Here is a 19,647-nt window from a genome sequence, read left to right on the forward strand (position 1 = left end):
TCCTAAAATATTCGGCAATTCGAGGCCAACAGTAATGTGTGCAAAATCTCAATTATCTTTGAATATATTTGTCAGGTGCCAAATGCACTTACAGATTTTTATTGGCCATAAAAATAAATGCGTTATTTAGTTGTACTGCATATACTATGTACATATGTATTATTTTTACGTGTATAGATATGTAAATACATATACATACATACTTATATGAATATAAAATAATTTTTCGTGACACTCAATACACATTACCTCCCGCCCACTATGGCTTCCGAAAACCAACATATTTACATACGATGTGGTACTTATGTAAATAAATAAATAAAATAAAATAATTGTTGTTGACCATAATTATGGTCATGTTAATGGGTAATTAACACTTATCGTGTTGCAAACAGAAATATGCGCGGATATACATGCATACCATACATACATATCTATGTATGTAAATAGTGTCATGCGCCCAATTGGAAACACTTTTCAATGGGGGGGAGTGTGTGTAATAGTCTTCAAAATACATACATACCTTGAACATGTCACGCTCGAAAATAACCGATGACTAATCTTGTATATGTATAATAATTAGGTAAAAAGAAAATAAAGTCGGAATTTTAATGCTTTCCCCCTAGGATTGCTCTATACCAAAAAAAAACGTATACCCCTGTTTTTTTATTTATTTTGTAAATCAAAAAATATTTAAAGGTCGCTCTAAGCGCTCAAAGTTGTATTTTTATTTTATATGGGGAAAAGGCAAGTTTTCATAGAAATGGTATAAAATTCTTGAAAATCAATATTTTTCGTATTTTTTCGATCGAAAAGCTTTGTCCCTCTTCAGGAGTCTTCCATACACAATACCCAATTTTTAATTTAACCATTTTAAGTATTATTTAGTTTTTATAGCAACCCAAAACCTCAAAAAATGCAACGGGAGTGCTTATAAAAAATCGTTGGTATTAAGAATTGGTATAATAAACAATTGGATATTATTACTGGCAGTTTTCCAATCGAAAAATATTGGTTTTCAAGAATTCTATACAATTTCCAGGAAAACTTTTTTTTTCTCAAATACATAAAAAACAGGGGTATACGTTTTACGGTATAGAACAATCATAGGGGGTGAGAGCATTAAAATTCTGACTTTACTTTTCACATGCAATTTTGGACCACCCTAATAAACATTCTTAACAGGTACTTAATCTAAATATTGAACTGGCATTATTGTAAGAGAGTTTCCAGCAGGGTATGCATGTATGTACATACATATACCATAAATAAGAGAAGCAAAATGTAATTAAACAAATATTTGGAATAAACAAGTGAAAATCGTGACATATTTTGCTGCGTTTTTCTCGCTTAATTACTAAATATTTGTTTCGGAAAATCGTGTTTTACTATGCTCTACGTTTTTTGTATCTTCTTAATATATGTAGATATCGAATGCTGAGCAACGAACAAGATTTGGTCGCCTTAACATAAAAAGGCCCTGTCTAACAGAGTTGTTTGAAAACTAAAGTTATTCAGTTATTGGTTTACGTTACTAATTTAATGATTCTGAAATTGTATGTCAATGCTATTAGAATTTTAGTGAGTAATCTACCGACTTTTGAATTAATCTGGATTTTCTGTGGAAATTAGTGAGGGACCTTCTGTATTAACCCTGCAAACCATACTTTCGGAATAATCTGACTAGTAGAGAAATCTTAACGAATTCGTTAAGAAATCACTATTTCCTTTTGCTATTTTTCCGAATTCCTAAAATAAAATGGAAGTGCTGTGCACCCTTGGATTCTTTTACGAAATTTCAGAAGAATTAGTGACAAATAAAATGAAGATCGAAACTTTATATATTATTACAAATATGTAATGTTGAACAAAGTAAATAACAAACAAGTAAACAAATTAAAAAAAAAAAAAATACTTACAAGTTAGTTGACATCTAATGCAGAGTTAACCAACCTTGACTATTTCACGTAGGTACGCGAAGAAAATTGAGAACGACTGCTCCAGAAATAATGACGAATGTCATACAAAGTAGTCAATTTATAACCAAAAAGAAACAATTTAGTGAACTAAAGACTTTTGTTATTTCGAGCAAGAATTTTTTTTTTCAAGCCAAAAATAAAATGCGAAATTTATCAGAAACTTTTTTAACAGTAATTAGTCGGACATTTTTTGGTTTTATATCTTATTCGTTTTGCATTGATGAACTGCAAGTTTGAGCTAAGAGTTAATTTAGGAAATTAAAGCTCAACTTTTATTAAAAAAACGCTCGCGATTTCCTACAGGCATGCCACGCGCATACCTTTTCACATTTTATAACAGCAAACACTTGCTTGAGCTTTGCTCAAATTTGTAGCATAACTTTAGGCTAGAAATTACATAGCGCAGTAAATTTAATACATTTTTTCTTTTAACAAGAATGTGCCCAGCCAACCAGCACATACTGTCGTCCTCAAAAAAAACTTAGCTGCCCAAAATTAATGTTTGAATTTGCCCAAAAAATATTTTCACCTTTTGTGATAGAACAGAGAAGTGAACGTAAATGCAATTCGCTCAAAGCAACGCACAGTGGTTTAAAACTGGGATTTAATGTTCATAATTCACTGGAGCCTTCATTTTTCAACTAATTTGATAATTTTTTTTAACGAAATCTTATAAAATTAGAAAGAGACCAGTTGAGTCCCATTTTTGAATTTTTATATGTTTATATTAAATAAAAATAGCCATTTTGGAAAAAAAAATCGATTCTCCTGTGTGAGTTAATAAATTTTATATAATAAAGACTAGTTGAAAACAATTCTTGGGTTCCCCCAAAACGTAAAAAAATCGCAAAAAAAATTTAAATGTTTAAAAAATAAAAGTTCACTTAAATTAATTTTTTTTATGAGTTTTTAGAAAAATTTTGGGTATGCAGTTTTATAGATCATTTCAGTATAATAAAGTACAAATTGCAAGTTTCTAAGATTTTGCGTTGATTTTTAATAATTTTTGTCGCTAACTTTTCGAGCACAACTGCATACTGCATAGCACAACTGTTAATTACCAACATAAATATGTAATAATTACCAACACAAGCATTTTTTGCAGTAGAAAAAATAATACCAATTTACAGAATAACAAAATTCAGCCTTTATTAAATTCTTCTTAAAAGGTTAAGAAACGTGGTTGAGAATAGTTTCGTAACTATCAAACTATGGTACATTAAAACTAAAAAAATTTAAAAAAATGTATCTCCCAATTACAGCTTTTATTCAAAGCAAAAACTTATGCCATTTCGCGCGTTTCGCTGTCCAAATTGTAAAGAGTAAGAATGCCAGAGTGCCCCAAACGGAGCTGTTACAATTTGTTCCATCACCGATTTGCTCCAAAATCCACTTGGCGTGATGGGCGACATCAACGAAAACGACTGGTTGTGAAATCTTTTTGCAATCGACGCTTTGTGTTGAGGTAAGCGCCAGCAGCTGATTGTTGTGGATCAAAGGTGAACCGGCGTCTTGCTCACAAGCGGCTTCTTGTTGCCCATATTTATATCCAATACACACCGTATCCGGTCCATAGAGGGGGCCATACTTTTCCACACATTGTTCATCACTCAGTTGTGAGGCATTGAGCGACATGAGCTGAGTGTAAGGAACGCGCTGCAAACAAGGAAAAACTATTAGTTTTTGGTAAAATAAAGATTAGTCATGCGGTCACGCACACAAACATAGACACATATCAAAGCAATTAATGCAAAATGCCTTTTTCAACCCTAATGCCAGTTAGTTAAAGCTCAAGAAAACTAATGGAATATTAAAAACCACTGTTTTGGTTTTGTATGTACATTAGACTGTACCACCTTACAAACAACACACAAAAAGTTTCGCTGTACACCCCTGAGTTCAAAGTATTTTTGCAAGGCAATTTCGAAGTATATACATTTTTTTTTTTTATGAGCCTAGTGGTCGAATTTTTATGGACAACAAACAAAAATATTCGAATTTTCAATCAGATATTGGAATACAATTCGAATATACGGTTATTCAAAAAAACCGGATCGAACTCTAAGCCCTAGCGAAAATATTTTAGAGTCAGGGGTGTACTATAGCAAACTTTTTGGCCCTCATGCATAAAAAGAGAGCTTAAGCTAACCAGGTAATTCTAGCAAGTGTCTTATAACTCACCACAGTCATTGTCAATTCTGGCAACTATGTCTTTGAAAAGACTAATTGAAAGATATGAAGTGTACATAATCGTGTTCGACTTGTTGCTAAAAAGTTTATTTTTAAATTAAATTAATTTAAAAAAATATTTACATGAATTTTTCTTTTTAAAGCAAGAAAAACTAATAAATGGAAGACAATTTAATTAAAAAGGAAAAATAGTAAAATTAAATTAAAAATAAAGCAAATAAATAAACATATATTTTTTTAATAAAATAATATTAAAAAATAGATTTTTCTTTCTAAAACAATAACATCTAACAATTAAAAAAAAAAATTAGAAAAATAAAATAAAAATTAAAAAAAAATCACACTTAAAAATTAATTGAAATTATAGAAAACTATTTTTTTTTAACAAAAAATTAAAACAAAAGAAAATTTAAAAGTACAAAAAAAAATAAAGTATAATCCTAAAAGTGAAATGAAACAAAAAAAATTCTTTTTAAATTATAAAATCTAAAACAAAAAGGAAAAAAGGGGAAAACACAGAAAATATTTAACTAAAAAGTAAAAAAAACACAAAATTACATTAAGTACGCGTCTAAAAATTAAAAACAATAAACTCTTAAAAAAATGTAAAAAAATAGTTTCTTAAAATCAATGGAATTAAATAAATATATTTCTATTTGTAAGAAAATTAAACCTAATAATTAATATATAATTAAATTAAAAGAAAAATATGTATAGTGAAAAAAATTCGCTGCACGAAGTTTCTAACCCGGATCTCTAAAAAGACACACCAGAATTGCCCTGTAAGACTAAATTTTTGTACTGATCGAATGATCTCAAGCCCAAGAATTTGTACTGAAAATCGAGTTGGAGCTTAAGCTCACTTTTTATGCATCTTATGTTGTATAATGTAATGTTATATTATGTTAAGTTATGTTACGTCATGTTATGTTATGTTCTCTTATGTTATCTATATTGTTTCTGTACTATGATATGCTATGCTATTTAATGTTATTTTATGTTATGTTAATCTATGTTATGTTCTACAATGCTTACTGAGCTCACCTGCTCTGTAGCAAACCAGCTGGTCACCTCAAACGTCTGCCGCTCAACTGAATCGCTTAGCATTTCTGGCGCCTCGCCGCTGCGGAATGTCTTCGAACTCAAAGCAATCGGTTTTACAGTGGGATGTGCGGGTGGAATATCACGTTCCAGCATTATAATCGCTATGTTATCGCGTAAAGTGCGTGCGCTGAATGTCTTCGGTTGATGTACGTGTGTCACACCGTAAACCAGCGTGTGCTCGGTGCGTTGATAACGATTCAATGTACCCATAACAACTTTCAGCTCAGCCGGGTGACGCGATGTCTGCGTGCGGTAACTACATACATACATACATACATAAATATTTATAAACAAACGCATATGTAGATAAATATTGAAATATACGATTCTATAGTAATATTAGTAAGCCAAAGTGATTGATAAGATTAAACTGTTTATGTTTTTTTTATGATACAAGTATTTATGTACATATGTATGTTGCGTGCATGCGCTTGCAGCGTGAACTTACTTGTGTACACACTGTCCGACGGTGAGTACTACAGAGGGGGCAATTACAGCGCCTCCGCATATGTGGCCCTCTCCGAAAATGTAGTCTTCCAATGCTAAGCGTATGGAGGCCTGATAGCGCGCATGCTCCAACGATGCCTCACTGCCATTTATGCTGCTGGCATAGTTATTGAAAGGCTGTTCGGCGGCATTGGATTGTGTGAAGCCTGAAAAAGAGAAAAATATATATTTTATTTACTTATTATCCTAATTCGTATTTCATAAAAATTGGTGTATTTTTGCTTCATCTTTTTCATAATCCATTTCATACAAGCTTCTAGTCTAGCGCATTGTCGGCACGTAATCAGCGTTAAAGTAAAAAAAAAGTATGCAGTTATTGCTAACAACCGGCACGTGTTTGACTTTAGATAAGGAGATTAACACTTTTTCTTCACACGGCATTAATTACGGGATATGTAGTTTTGTATTATAAATCCACACTGTTATCGATTTGAAAAATTTCCGAAATTTATAATAGTGATAATAAGCGTAAATTAATTATGAAATGATAAAATTGAAATTTTGCTCAAGTTGCTATGCAATAGGTTCTTCCGATATTCATATATATGTATAGGTATATCCACACAAATATAAGTAGGTTTATTATTGCTAATCTTCCATAATTTCAATTTGCAAAATATTTACATTGATTTCAATATTTAAGTGCTTGAGTGTCTATTAAAATATTTCAATTATTTTATAACGCAAAGCTGTTAAAATATTCATACTATGAAGAGCGATCATTCCCTTTTCTGTAACTACTTCATCACATAAAAAAAAAAATATTGTAAACGGCGAAATTTCTTACCTGTTGAAAAAACTGGTCTTGTAGATATTTGATATAGAAAAAAAGTATACCTATTAATTTTTATTATTAAGGGATTTGTATGAAATAAAAATACCTACATAAAAGGTACAAAGGTATGTAATATTTTTATATTCGAAAAGGCTATTCAGTTGTTATTAAATTTTATAGTACTAGTCGTTTGCAAATGTGTAGCTATTTTTATGCCGCATCTGTTGAGAAACATATTTAAATATTTTTATACTAATGTTGCGGAATTTTCCGCACATTGGGCCTTGGTAAACTTGATGAACTTTGTAACTGCCATCTAAGTATTTGTATAATCATCACACATTCTTTAACTAAAAAATTGATGAAATGTTCGCATTGCATTGATAAGAATTCCGAGCATATACATACCTACATACGTGCACCGTACATACATATGCAAGTAGGTACGTATGAACATTAAGATTGGTCGCAAAGAAAATTTGTCATTTACCAGGATTTAAATTTTTTCCTTTTTTGACCGGAAAACAGCAACCAAGGATTTTTTCAAAAAGTTTTAAATACATCTTAAATTTCTTAGAAAGAAAATCATTACATGCCGGTTTCAGGGTATTTTTTTTTTCAGTAAGACCATCAAAATAAAATATTAAATTTTTTATCCAGTATACATATGTACATGTGTATAATATTTTTTTTTATTTTTTTTTTAATTTCAAATGTGTTTTTCGACCATGGAAATTGATTCCTTGACCCAAGTACAGTAAAAACATGTGTTTTGAACTTTTTAAAAATTTCATTGTTATCGTTTTGATTTCATAAAATAAAATAGAATTAAACTCCTATATTTGAAAATAAATTTAAAGGCCAAGTAACATTTTCTTAGCCAAAGAAACTATGTCTCCTGAATTCTTCATCTCAAAATATTACAAAAAAAACTGGTTAAGTTTATGTCGCTAGGCATTCTCGTTCTCAAGATATTAGATTTTGGCACAAAAAAAAAGTGCATTTTCCGCACTGTGCGACGTGTAGTGCGGATGCCATGTTAAAGAGCGATCTTGTTTTCAAAGCGGTGTTTTATTTCTCAAATCGGTTAGAAAACAGGTATAAACACATCACTCATTTGACGCGAAGTGAAAAAATGTTGGTTTTCTTTATACAGCCTGTTTTAAATTTGAATTATTATTATAACAAATTTGAATTCTTAAGAAATATCGAATAAAAATTACAAATTTTGTTTACTTCTGAAAACGGTTTCAGCGAGTGCGCCATAACGACAAAGGTATAAGTGCTTTAAAGAAATATGTGTTGAGGCAAATCAGCTTTTTGTTAATGCGGTTCTGGGTAGGTATAAACAAGGTATAAGTCAAAGTTACTGCACGCTCTAATATGCAAATATGTATGTATGTTGTATGTGCAGCAATACCTGACCTTAAAGTTAATCTGATAGTCAAAATATTGATAATACATACTCTATAAAAAGTGTTTATATATAAATAACTAAAGATTTATATTTCAAATATTTAACGGCTGGTGAGAGGCCAATTATACTACCTTAAAAATAAGTGCAACTATATATGTATGCAGGCACAAGTATGTAAGTTCATATGTACATCTATATGTACATATATACGTATAAATTTAGTTAGGTATATTTAAAAATTATTCAGGTCAGTGTAATCAGAATACATGCTTACTTATATACATAAATATGTTACTTAAATTGCTATATGAATGTACATACATACATAGGTACTAAATATGTGCAAACATATAAGTATATTCGGGTTCGAAATTCAGTAATTCGAATAACAGCCGCATTCCTTTTCTATCTAGTTGCAAAATAATTACATATATACGAACAAAATTAATTCTTTAATGTGCTCTATTTGATGGTAATCGCAATTGCGCTACTAAATCTAACCGTAGGCTGCTGATATAAACTCCAGATGTTTAAACCTTACTCCAGCGAGATAAGAAAACAGTAGCGGCAATAAGCCTCGGAAACGATTTAAGTCCTACGGCATAAGATTTTAAGGTACAATGACCGGTCAGGGCTCCAGGGTATTCGCTCAGTGCCCGCTGGGAACAACGTTGCCACAATAACTTCTATGCCACCCAAGTCAGGAAAAAAGTATGCAGTTTCCTAAAATGTCACAGCTGATTAGGAAGTAGTTCGAGGTGATCACAAGAGAGGTGTTCGTCGACCAGTCAGAGAACATATCGGTACGAGTTGTGTCCATATTACGTGGGACAATCGATACGGGGATACATATTTAACCTTCAATAGGTATTAGCTATTTAGTCGACTGTCTCCTTTATTTCGGCCACCTCTGTGTGAAATACACTGCAGAAGCCGGACAGCCTTAACATAAGATTCTCGGGGGTTGTTGACAGTACATACACGCCTATTTCATTCTAGAAAATGTTAACTGGACATCTTTTTTAGAGTCTACCACTATCTCATTCAATCTTTAGAGATATGTGCGTAGTGAAAGATCCGATCGGGGCCAGTCTCTTTTGGTTTGACGTCGAAGCTTCGAAAGATTGGCAAATATCCACACTCCAAAATACTTGATCTTGTTAGAGAATACAAGTGGAACGCCAGCGATCGAGGGAAGATGAGCACTAGACACTTTATGCCTTAGATATAGTGAACAGGCCAAGCTTCAACTTGGCCAAATTAATAGTAAGTGCACAGCTAGCAGACCTTTTAATGAATGATAATTTAAGATTAGATAGAGAGTTCAGAAACATTCCTCTGACGTTGAGTAACATGTCGTCAGCGTAGGCCGTAGCCTCCTTTCCAGTTCGTGCAGGACGTCGCTGATGACAGCGAAAATATGAGAGACGAACATTCCCTGCGGGCCTGCAGAGGCACTGCACCACTCTAATAGGACAGTTCTATCGTGAATCATGCGGGGCTAAGCTTTCAGCTCGCAGTCAAGAAAAATTCAGTTAGGCTTATCGCAAATCTGACTAAACACCTATGTATGTGTATAGCTATTTTTCTGCTATAAATAAATGTGAATATATTAATAAGTACGCTTGCACTCGCGTATAAAAGAATTACTAAGGTTAGAAAAAATTATTAACCCCAAATACTGAAGCTCAATTTGTTAGGATGATTATGAAAACTACAAAAATTTATTTTTTTGCAATTAAGAGGCTACACGATTACAGACCTTTTTATGAATTTTCTTTAGCAATTTTAAGTATCTAAACTAAATCGATCTGCAGTAAGAGTCCTTACTGGCGTCATCACAGGGCACTGTGCTATATGTAGCACCAATGCTTCTACGGTGGCGAATACCAACAAGTACTCTCTGCAGGGGCTGCCATGATGAGGATGAGGGAATTTGCCACTATCTGTGTAGATCTCCAGATCAACAGACGAAGCGACTCAAGCACTTGGGTTCACGCTTCTTCAACAGTCTGGGCGAAGTAGCAGAGGCGAAACTGTTAGATCTCCTCGGCTTCATCAGGGATAGTAATTGGTTCAGCAAAATAATGACTTAAAAGCTATTCTTTCGATTTAGGTACGTGTCTCCTCCTGACACTCACTAAAAGAGGGCACTCACAATGGGCAAATCTGTCTTTTCGAGTGAAAGTATGAAATATTCCACACACGCCCTCTTAACCTAACCTAACATGCATACTAGACCGTACCAGAAAAAAAAGTACACCATACACCTTCGAATCTAAAGTATTTTTAGAAGGCAATTTCAAAAAAAAACAAGTAAGAAAGTCTAAGTTCGGGCGGAGCCGAACATTAAATACCCGGCGCAAGTATTAAATATATGTTTTCCACCTTTCCGAAAGCTACCGCTACATGATAAGCCGGGGTGTATACATTTTAAGTAAATTAGCGTCCTTAAATTTCGAAATATTGAAATTTCAAGCATATCTGAAATTTACCGTTATATGAAAAGCGGCCTNGATTTCGCCCATTTTCAATACCATCCGTCCCACGCCCAAAAGAAGTTCACGTACCAAGTTTCGTTAAGATATCTCAATTTTTACTCGAGTTATCGTGTGCACAGACGGACGGACGGACGGACGGACGGACGGACAGACAGTCACCGCTTAATCGATTTCTCTTTTCATTCTGATCATTTATGTATACATTTGTCTATATTTATCTCGATTCGTTTTGCCTGTTACAAACAACCGTTATGTGAACAAAGTTATAATACCCTTGTGCACAAGTGCGCTCGGGTATAAAAAAAGTTTTTTCTTGCCGAACGTGGGGTCGCTTTATTCGATTTTTCGTCATACTTGCGGGATTTTCAGTCGGATCAGTACTTATGTAGCTCTCTAACGTACCACCGTAATGTCAGTAAAGCTCGCCAAAAATTATTAAGCTTTTGTGATAGAAATATTTCGATTCGAGGCAATTGCGATATTTTTCGCCTGCTTACATTTGTCGTCATAGCTTCGGCGTTTATAGTCGGCTCTAAAAGAATGACGAGTATGTCGATGTTTTTGTCTCGATAAGAAGATATATATATATAAGTATTTTAATAAGTTGTCAGAGTTCAAATAAGTAGTTATAATTGTTAGTTATTTAATATTAGAACACCGATTTGTCCTCCGATAGGCTATGAATTCTGCACTCTACTTTTTCGGAAGATAAATAGCAAGGATCAGTGAATTCTTTGTCTGATTGGTTAACAAAATTGTCAACTTGGCATCTCCATCCACATTATCTTCGCGTATATCTACATACATACATATGTACATTAAAATTTTAGAACTGGATATTTGTAAATTGGTTGAGAGTTCCAGTTTTTCATGGATGTATATAGGAGTCGACGAAAAATGTAAAAAGCGACCCAAGGGATCCTACAAAAATTTTTTTTCCAAATTGCCTTGCAAAAATACTTTCAACTCAAAGGGTACAGTCCAGTGCATAGGTAAATTTATACAATACTGCATTCAGTTCAGAGAAATGCATTTATGTTAATTTATTTAATTCCAATATATTTTAACTGCTTAACTTCCTGCATGTTTTTCATTTTATTTGTAATTTTCCCAACAAAAGTTTATAAAAAACCGTTAACCAATAAGTTCCTATGTACCTACATCTTTTTGCGCGTTATATTAGCTGAACGTTTTTACTAACATAAAATCTATTGAATTTTTCTCACTCTCAATCGTCCGTCTACGCATTAAATATGCAAAATACTTAGCAGCGCTTAAACTGAGAATTCAATTTATTGGCGCGTGCCAAAGGGCACTGAAATGTCAGCACCTGTTTACATACATATAAAATTATATCTACATATGTACATATGTATGTAACATTAGCCATGACAATGAACCATTATAGATATCACTTCAATTATGAACAAGTAAATGTTAGAAAAAGAAAACATTGTATAGAAATTGTGGTGGGTCATTAACTCGTTATCATAACATAGCTTAGACACTCAATCACTCACAAAACCAACTTTTTGTTTTTTTTTCAATTTTTTTTTTTACTTCTGCGCGATTCTTTTGGCATTAGCTGTCACTTAAACTCTCAATTACCGCATTTATAAGAAACCACTTGCGGAAATGCAGTAAAAACACTTGGCACCATTGATCGCATGTAATCACAAAGCAATTGTTTTCATTTTTATTTTTTTTATTTTTTATTTGCAACGATAACTTTTTTTTTATCTTCCTCACTTACTTGAATGCATTTCACTGCATAGAAATGCCAAAATGAAGATTTTGACAAGTTGTTGTGAGCTTTCGGCGCGATGCATTTTCCAGCAGCTTTCGGTAGTAGCACTCCTCGGAAGTTATGTGGATTGAATTCAATTTTAAAACCGAACTCAGAGCGATTCTTTGGGCTGTCAGAGCTCCACCACCGATGTTCCGCTTTGTAGCGGCGCCAATTCTCAATTGATTTTCTAAATTCAACAGCAAATGGAATGAAAACGACAGCAGCAGTGACGCCGACGGTTTTGCTTTACTTTGGACAACACATACGGCTATACGTCGATATGTACATACATATGTATGTAAGTATGTATGTACTAGTAAGTTCGTACTTACTTACCTATCCATAGATAAGTACCTAACTATACATATATATTTGTATGGATGTACACTAGGGTGGTCCAAAATAAGTAAAGTCGGAATTTTAATGCTCTGACCCCCCAAGATTGCACTATATCGAAAAACTATACTCCTGTTTTTTTATTTTGAAATCAAAAAATATTTAGAGGTCCTCAAAGCGCTCAAAGTTTTCCATATATTTTATATGGGGAACAAACAACTTTTTGTAGAAATGGCATTTAACTCTTGAAAATCAATATTTTTCTTCGAAAAGTTGCATTTTTCCCATATAAAATACAAGAAAAACTTTGAGCGCTGTGAGCGCCCTCTAAATATTTTTTTATATCAAAATAAAAAAGAATGTATATGTTTTCGGTATAGAACAATCCTAGGGGGTGAGAGCATATAAATGCCGACCTTACTTTTCTTCTCATGCACTTTTGGACCACCCTAATGTACACACGTACGTTGTTCTATTCATATTTATATTCCGGAGCGGCTCAGGCTAATAGTCCCTTAAACTGATCATAAATTTTTTAATCACCTTTGATTATTGATCGTATGATATGTATTTAAATAATTTATTTATTAACTATAAATATTTTTTTTACTAAGGTACAGCGTATACACTGACTCTTCCATATACTAAATGAAATACATACTACATACATTGCATTAGACTGTGCCAGAAAAAAAGTTTTCCGTACACCGTCTTATTATGGCCGAACGTAAGGGTAGTATTCTTCATATCTTCGGCATTTACAGTTGGATTTTAAAGTATGATATGTTTACTGATGTTCTTGTCTCAAAGAGAAAATTTTATTGTTCTAACGTTCAGTGATCTCAAGCACCTCGTTTTAAGTACTTAACCACCGGAACTCCGTTCTTACTACTTTAACGTACCACTCTAATGTCAGTAAACTAAAGCTCGCCAAAAATAATCAAACTTTTGCAAAAAATAATTTCGATTATTCAAGTAGAACTATGTACATATATAAAAAAATAATTTATTGCCGAATGTTGTCACCAACAAAAATGTATAGAGGTTCTAAACTTTTTTTTCTTTTAATAGCCTTACTTTAGCCTTAGCGGTGTATGGCGAACTTTTTTTATATTCCTGTTGGGTGGCACGGCCTAATGTATGTACATATGTACATACATACCAGCTTATAGCTTGCGTACCTGTCATATGGCTAACTTTGTTTTACATAAGTGTCGGTTAACAAGTAAAAGGCATTTCCATCTTCTTTAAGCTTTCGAACAATTTTATATACATATGTAAGAGTCACTCAAAAACAACGGTTTAAAAAGCTTCTTCCGTTTTATACGTTTCGGTCGTTTTATTTCATCGACGACAACCAGAGAGAGCTTTTACTCTACACCCGTCCATGGAAAATAGATAGAAAACTTGTAAAGGCTTTTTCCGCAAGATATCTATATTTTGCTCGTTACAATTTTAAGTAAACCAGTCTCGAGCTTTTTTAAAGCACATAGTATAAACCCTCTCCGATTAAGCATATATAGACATCATTGCCCAATAATGACAGAATACCAGATTGCGCCCATCTGAGAGGATTTTTGAGGCCGGTTTTTAATCAATATAAACCAGTGTTGCCCCAAGATAGAGCTTTTACCCTGTTCCTGCGTCAGTGATGCTCAAAACAGAGCCTGCGGGTGGATCTCTTCAAAGCTTTCTGTAGATTTTATATCAGAGATTCGCAGAGAGAGCTTTAACTCTACGCGCGGCTATATAAAATGTGTAGAAAGCTTAAAAGAGCTTTGCCCGCGGGCAAGGCAGTGCCCATGACCGTTTTATATGGACGCGCACAGAGTAAAAGCTCTCTCTGTGCATCACTTGTCTACGTGCATCGCAATGCCTTCCACTCTTACAGAGCTTTTTTGTATAGAGGTTACGTACGATGTATCAGGTAATCATCTCTAAAACAGACTCTTGCAGAGAAATATTCGCAACGATCGGAAAGTGTAACAGTGAGCCCATAACTAACCATATTTCAGGCGCAAATCTTCGCTATTGAAATCTGCGCCCGCGAATAACTGCATGAGTACCAAAGGGACCGATATTAGCGTCATTTAAAACCGCCAGGTACTATAAAAAGCCCTAGCATCATGCAAAGTGGCATGAAGATCACTCACAACAAAGTTACGTTTAGGGGCCACCGGCTATAGGGTTTTGTTGGCAAAGAAAAGACTGACCTTCTGGAAAAACGTGGAGCCCAACGGCGACTATAGGGTTCAGAGTATTTCCGTGGACCAACCAAAGGATACACGGCGAAGTTTCTAAGGGCCGTTTGCACCATCTCTGGTTAATTCTAACACCCAGTTAAACGTTAATTCTAACACCCAGTTAGAGACTGAGAACTCTGTCAAGGGACTGCACTGTTAAGGTGTCGACTGGCAAAGTAGTAGGTTTTATAGGCGGGAGTATTATAAATAAGTCGTAGACTCATACATCTTCCTCGCTTCATTAAGAGAGCAATCTTCAGTTTGGTCAGCTTTAAATTTGAAAAAGTTAATACATACATGTGGAACTGTTATAAGACATATAAATATATAAAACTAAGCGCCATAAATGCGCGCCCGTTTGAAACCGCACCTGGCAGCGATTTTAACGCGAATACCGCAACAAAGGTAACAACAGCTTTCGTTATTTATGGCTACTATGTAAATATGTATAGCTGACTGAGTTTTACTGCTGTTTCATATTATATGAGCTGTATTTACTAAAATTTTTGTTTTTAACCTTTTTGTTGCTATTGATAGCAGTTATTGCTTATGTCAAATTCGCAAAATACCGATAACGTTTTTTACGTCACAGCAAATATAGTGGGTCTGTGTGGTAAAAAATATGATTACATTACTTCTAATCTATACCGAAAAAAATATAGGCCCACTTTTTTATATTGAAATAAAAAAATATTTAGAGGTCACTCAAGGCGCTCAAAGTTTTCCATGTTTTTTATATGGGGAAAAACAACTTTGCGTAGAAATGGTGTAGAATTTTTGAAAATAAAATCTTCAAGAGATTTCAAATTACAATACCCAATTGTTTCTTTAACCATTTTTTATGGTAACTATATTTTATTGGTCCGCCAAAATCCCCAGAAAATACAATGGGGGACCAATTACAAATCCCTAGTATTAAAATTTTTTTAAATAAACAATTGGATATTAATGTTGGGAGTCTCCTGAAAAAAATACTGATTTTCAAGAATTCTATACCATTCCTATGAAAAGTGGTTTTTTCCCCATATAAAATACATGTAAATATGAGCGCTTTGAGCACTCCTTAAATATTTTTTGGTTTCAAAATAAAAAATATGGGAATATTTTTTCGGTATTGAACAATCCTAAGGGGTGGCGGCATTAAAATTCCAACTTTACTATTTTTGGACCACTCTAATGTACGTATGTATTTACTTGGTCGATTTGTTTAAACTAAAGTTGGAGAAGAATTAACTTCCCCGTTGCTCTCTCATTTCGAACTGAATTATTTTGCATAACAAGCGTCAGAAATTTTTCCTGTACAAACAATGTATGTATGCACATTGATACATACACACTAGGGTGATTGACTCGGTTTTTCCAAACCGGTTTCCACCGGTTTTTTTTGAAATCTTGATTTTTCGTATATCGAATAAACAGGATTTTTTTTTATCGAACACACCGGTTTTTTTTTCATTTCATACAAGCCTTGACCTCTCAATAAAAGTTTTGTGTTTTTCGAAGTTTTCAAGGCTTTATCGAGTTTAATGGAAACTCCTAAATAGTTTTGAAATGAAGTCCTAGGTTATTTGGGGATGAACAGTTTAACAAATTTGATTTCGATAAATGAATGTTTGGCGCTTAAACGTTTTCTACGTGTCGCATTCTGATCTTGATGTTGTAACACAAATGGAGAGATCCATACTTTTACTTCACCTCCGAATAAGCTTTTTCCGCTGTTTGAGAAAAAAAACTTTTTTCGGAAATCAAACCATGGATATCCCGAGTAGCAGTGGGCACCTCTGAGCACTCGACTACGGCGGCAATAGCACTACTCAAAACCGAAAAAAGTCAGAAAAAAAAATGCAATAAAATATTAAAAAATGTAAAATAAGACCAACGTGACTTTTTCACTGATTTTTATTTGGTTTTCTTTTGTTCTAGAAAAAACTTGGAACTTATTTTGCTTTGCTTATTTCTAAATAATTGTTATTGTTAATAGTTTTTTGTAATTTTTGGTCATGAATTTATACCAACATAAGCATTTTCATTGTATGAAAACTTTGTAAAAGGAATCCGTTTTATCCGGTTTTTCCTAAATTTCAACATCAGGCACCAGTTTTTTCAAACTCGAAAACCGGGTTTGAAAAAATTTCGAACAATCGAACACCCTAATACATACATTCATATGCATGGATTTATTTGAATTCGTATTGTTGAATTCACAGAATCTTTTTCGGAAGCTTCAACACTTCAACACTTTCATCAAGAAGTTTCTATTCGATTTTTAATTTCTGCATTTGTATTTCATTGAGGCTGAAATTTGTAATTTTTGTATTCTCCAACCCACTTTAGAGTGCACACTTAATTTGCATGCAAAGCAAACCATTAACGTTTACTTCTCTGTTGAGGAATAATTCAATAGCTTGTATGTACTATGGGGTTCGGTACACGCGGCTGAGTTAGCTTAGATACCTTCAATCGAGCTTGATGATTCAATTACTGTATGTCTGTATGTATATATTTTGTTATTTTTTTATTTTTGTTTTTTCACGTGCTGTCTAAAGACATGGTTCCTTATCAGTATTAATTTATTTATTCATTTAATTTTATGTTACGAATTGAAGTAACTATTTACTAATAAAAAAATGTTCTTATTTAGGGCAATTTATTTTAAATCGCGAAATTTCGACAAAATTTGAACTTTGGCCACCAGCTATAACTCAGCAAGTTCATGGATTTATATGAATAGGTTGCAATATCATGTCAAATTTATCAGCTTTCCAGTCAAAGTTTTGTCGAGCTTTAAACCTCGCTAGCAGCCTCTTAAAATTTGTTTTAAATTTAAAAATTTCGTGAATGTCTTTATCTTGTGTGGAGAGCGTACAAAATTAAAAAGTTGCTATTATTAAGGACCACCCTAATACACATCGATATAAACGAAAGACAAAAACCAAATAGATCTGGTTGTGATGGAAGAAGAGCACACTTCCAGAGTTTTGTATACAATACAAGAAAAGGGCTCCGTGAATTATAATAAATGAATTTAAACCGCCGTTGAAATTGTTAATTCAAGAGGTGTTAATTTCATAGAGCCATCTGAAGCTGTATTTAGGAAAAAAATTAATACATATTTACATTAGAGTGCGCCTCTTTTTTCAACTTTTACCCACAAAGCAAGACTCCCCTTCGAAAATTTTTCAAATCGGATAATGAAAAGACTTGCCTAAGAGCCCTAAAGCCTCTATAACTACCAAAGCGGACGAAGTGGAAATGGCGTAGACATATTTAAGATCAGCTTGCACGAATCTAATGAGTGATGCAAAAAAGAATTAGCTACAGGTCGGCCATCTTGATCTTGTTAATGCATCAGCAGTACATAGAGCCAAGGAGAATGGTATGTATGCCATTATTTGCTTGTAACAGAAGAATCGGTATTGAAGCTTATTTTTAAAATCATTCCAGGCCACTAAGAAATGATTTTTGATAACACAAGTACTGTATACATTTTTACAAGTTCAAGGCAACATAAACGTAGCCTCAGCGTAAGTCCAAAAATACGCATTACAATTCTGTTATCAAACAAATATTATTGCATACATAAGTATGTATTTTCATTAAGATCAGCAATACGTTTGTATAAATAGGATTTACCTTAACATAGAAGATCAAAAAATACTCTTATCTTTAAATTATTAGCCCCCCTACAGCGCTACGATTTTCTAAAAAAAAAGTTGTGTGGATCCGATGCGCGACTGAAGTGAAACTTTTTCTTTCGCATGGCGGCAAACCGCCAAAATTTAATCCTCTTTAATAACCTAAAAAATATTCCAAACCTTAGTCACAATTATCGCTTACCTATGTGCCAAATTTCATATAGACCTTTGTCGAGCCGTTTTTGCGTGGTGAGAAGTCTCGCACGGTTCGATTTCTGTTATTTTGAAATACCCTGTACCGATAAAAAGGTTCTAACTTCAAAAAATAAAACGTTATTCCATATCTACAGGCCAAGCTCTTTACTTTTGCTAGTTTTACTTTTGATTTATTCTCTTTTCTTTTATTTTTTTTTCACATAATTTATTTTGTTATCATTTTTAAAATTCGAAGGAACGGTGCCGGTTTAATTACCTGCACTGAATATGCCTTCGCGTGTTATATATAAATTTCTAGTTGTTATTTTAAATATGAAACCGAACTGGAAGGGGTATATGGTTCAGCGTTATGAGAAGGCTTTTGTAGCCCTATATACTTGTAAAAGGGTCATAACCAAGAAATTCTTTTGTATGGAGTGATCGTATGGTGTCCTGCATTAGAACAAGAGGTAAACCTCAGGCTATTCACCAATATTTATTAGATTTTTGTCGCTTGAGAGAGGCATCCCAGTGGCAACCTGAAGTCGTGGGACACTCTTGTATATTAAATAAATTTTGCTTTATTCCAAACAGTACAAACGGCTGTGCTTCGATTTCGGTTCCGGAAAGCAGTTTCAGCCCAAGAATCCCAAGCAGGGAGGAGTGGAAAGAAGATATTAGCACTCCACCTGATAGTATTGGCATCTATACAGATAGCCCGAAATTCGACGGTAAGGTGGGAGGAGGCGTTTTCTCACGAAATCCTCCTCTGTAAATCTCTTTTAGGATTCCAGACTACTGCAGCGTATTTCATGCTCAGGTTTCAGCTATCATGGATGCTGGCGAGAAGCTTAGAACCGAAATCCTAAGGATCAATTATGGTGCTAGCCAGACCTCAATAAAAACTCTGAGCTCCTTTACGTTTTACTCAAAGAATGCGCTAGACTGCAGGAGATGGCCAAGCAGAACAGACTCA

At 33.7% G+C, this 19,647-nt stretch overlaps 1 protein-coding gene across 1 annotated transcript; it reads right to left on the reverse strand.

The window, feature by feature from the left end:
* Positions 1-3,102: 3,102 nt before the first annotated feature.
* Positions 3,103-12,478, reverse strand: LOC108368815 (vitellin-degrading protease). The gene is made up of 4 exons (XM_017623730.1): positions 12,227-12,478; positions 5,722-5,926; positions 5,214-5,529; positions 3,103-3,635 (listed from the first exon to the last, which is right to left on the reverse strand). Exons 1-4 carry the CDS (start codon positions 12,300-12,302, stop codon positions 3,249-3,251), a joined length of 984 nt encoding a protein of 327 aa, XP_017479219.1. The 5' UTR covers positions 12,303-12,478; the 3' UTR covers positions 3,103-3,248.
* Between the last annotated feature and the right edge of the window lie 7,169 nt (positions 12,479-19,647).

Source organism: Rhagoletis zephyria, unplaced genomic scaffold (genome assembly GCF_001687245.7).
Source record: "Rhagoletis zephyria isolate East Lansing unplaced genomic scaffold, Rhagoletis_zephyria_1.1 Rzeph_scaffold_03339, whole genome shotgun sequence".
In the NCBI taxonomy this organism is placed as follows: Eukaryota; Metazoa; Arthropoda; class Insecta; order Diptera; family Tephritidae; genus Rhagoletis; species Rhagoletis zephyria.

Bases quoted from the DNA above. Each gene is read 5' to 3' on its own strand.
- LOC108368815 (XM_017623730.1), bottom strand. From the start codon at position 12,302: ATGCATCGCGCCGAAAGCTCACAACAACTTGTCAAAATCTTCATTTTG. The intron at 5,927-12,226 runs GTAAGTGAGGAA...TCTCTTTTTCAG, and splicing joins ATGCAGTGAAATGCATTCAA to GCTTCACACAATCCAATGCC. The intron at 5,530-5,721 runs GTAAGTTCACGC...GTATGTATGTAG, and splicing joins GTCGGACAGTGTGTACACAA to TTACCGCACGCAGACATCGC.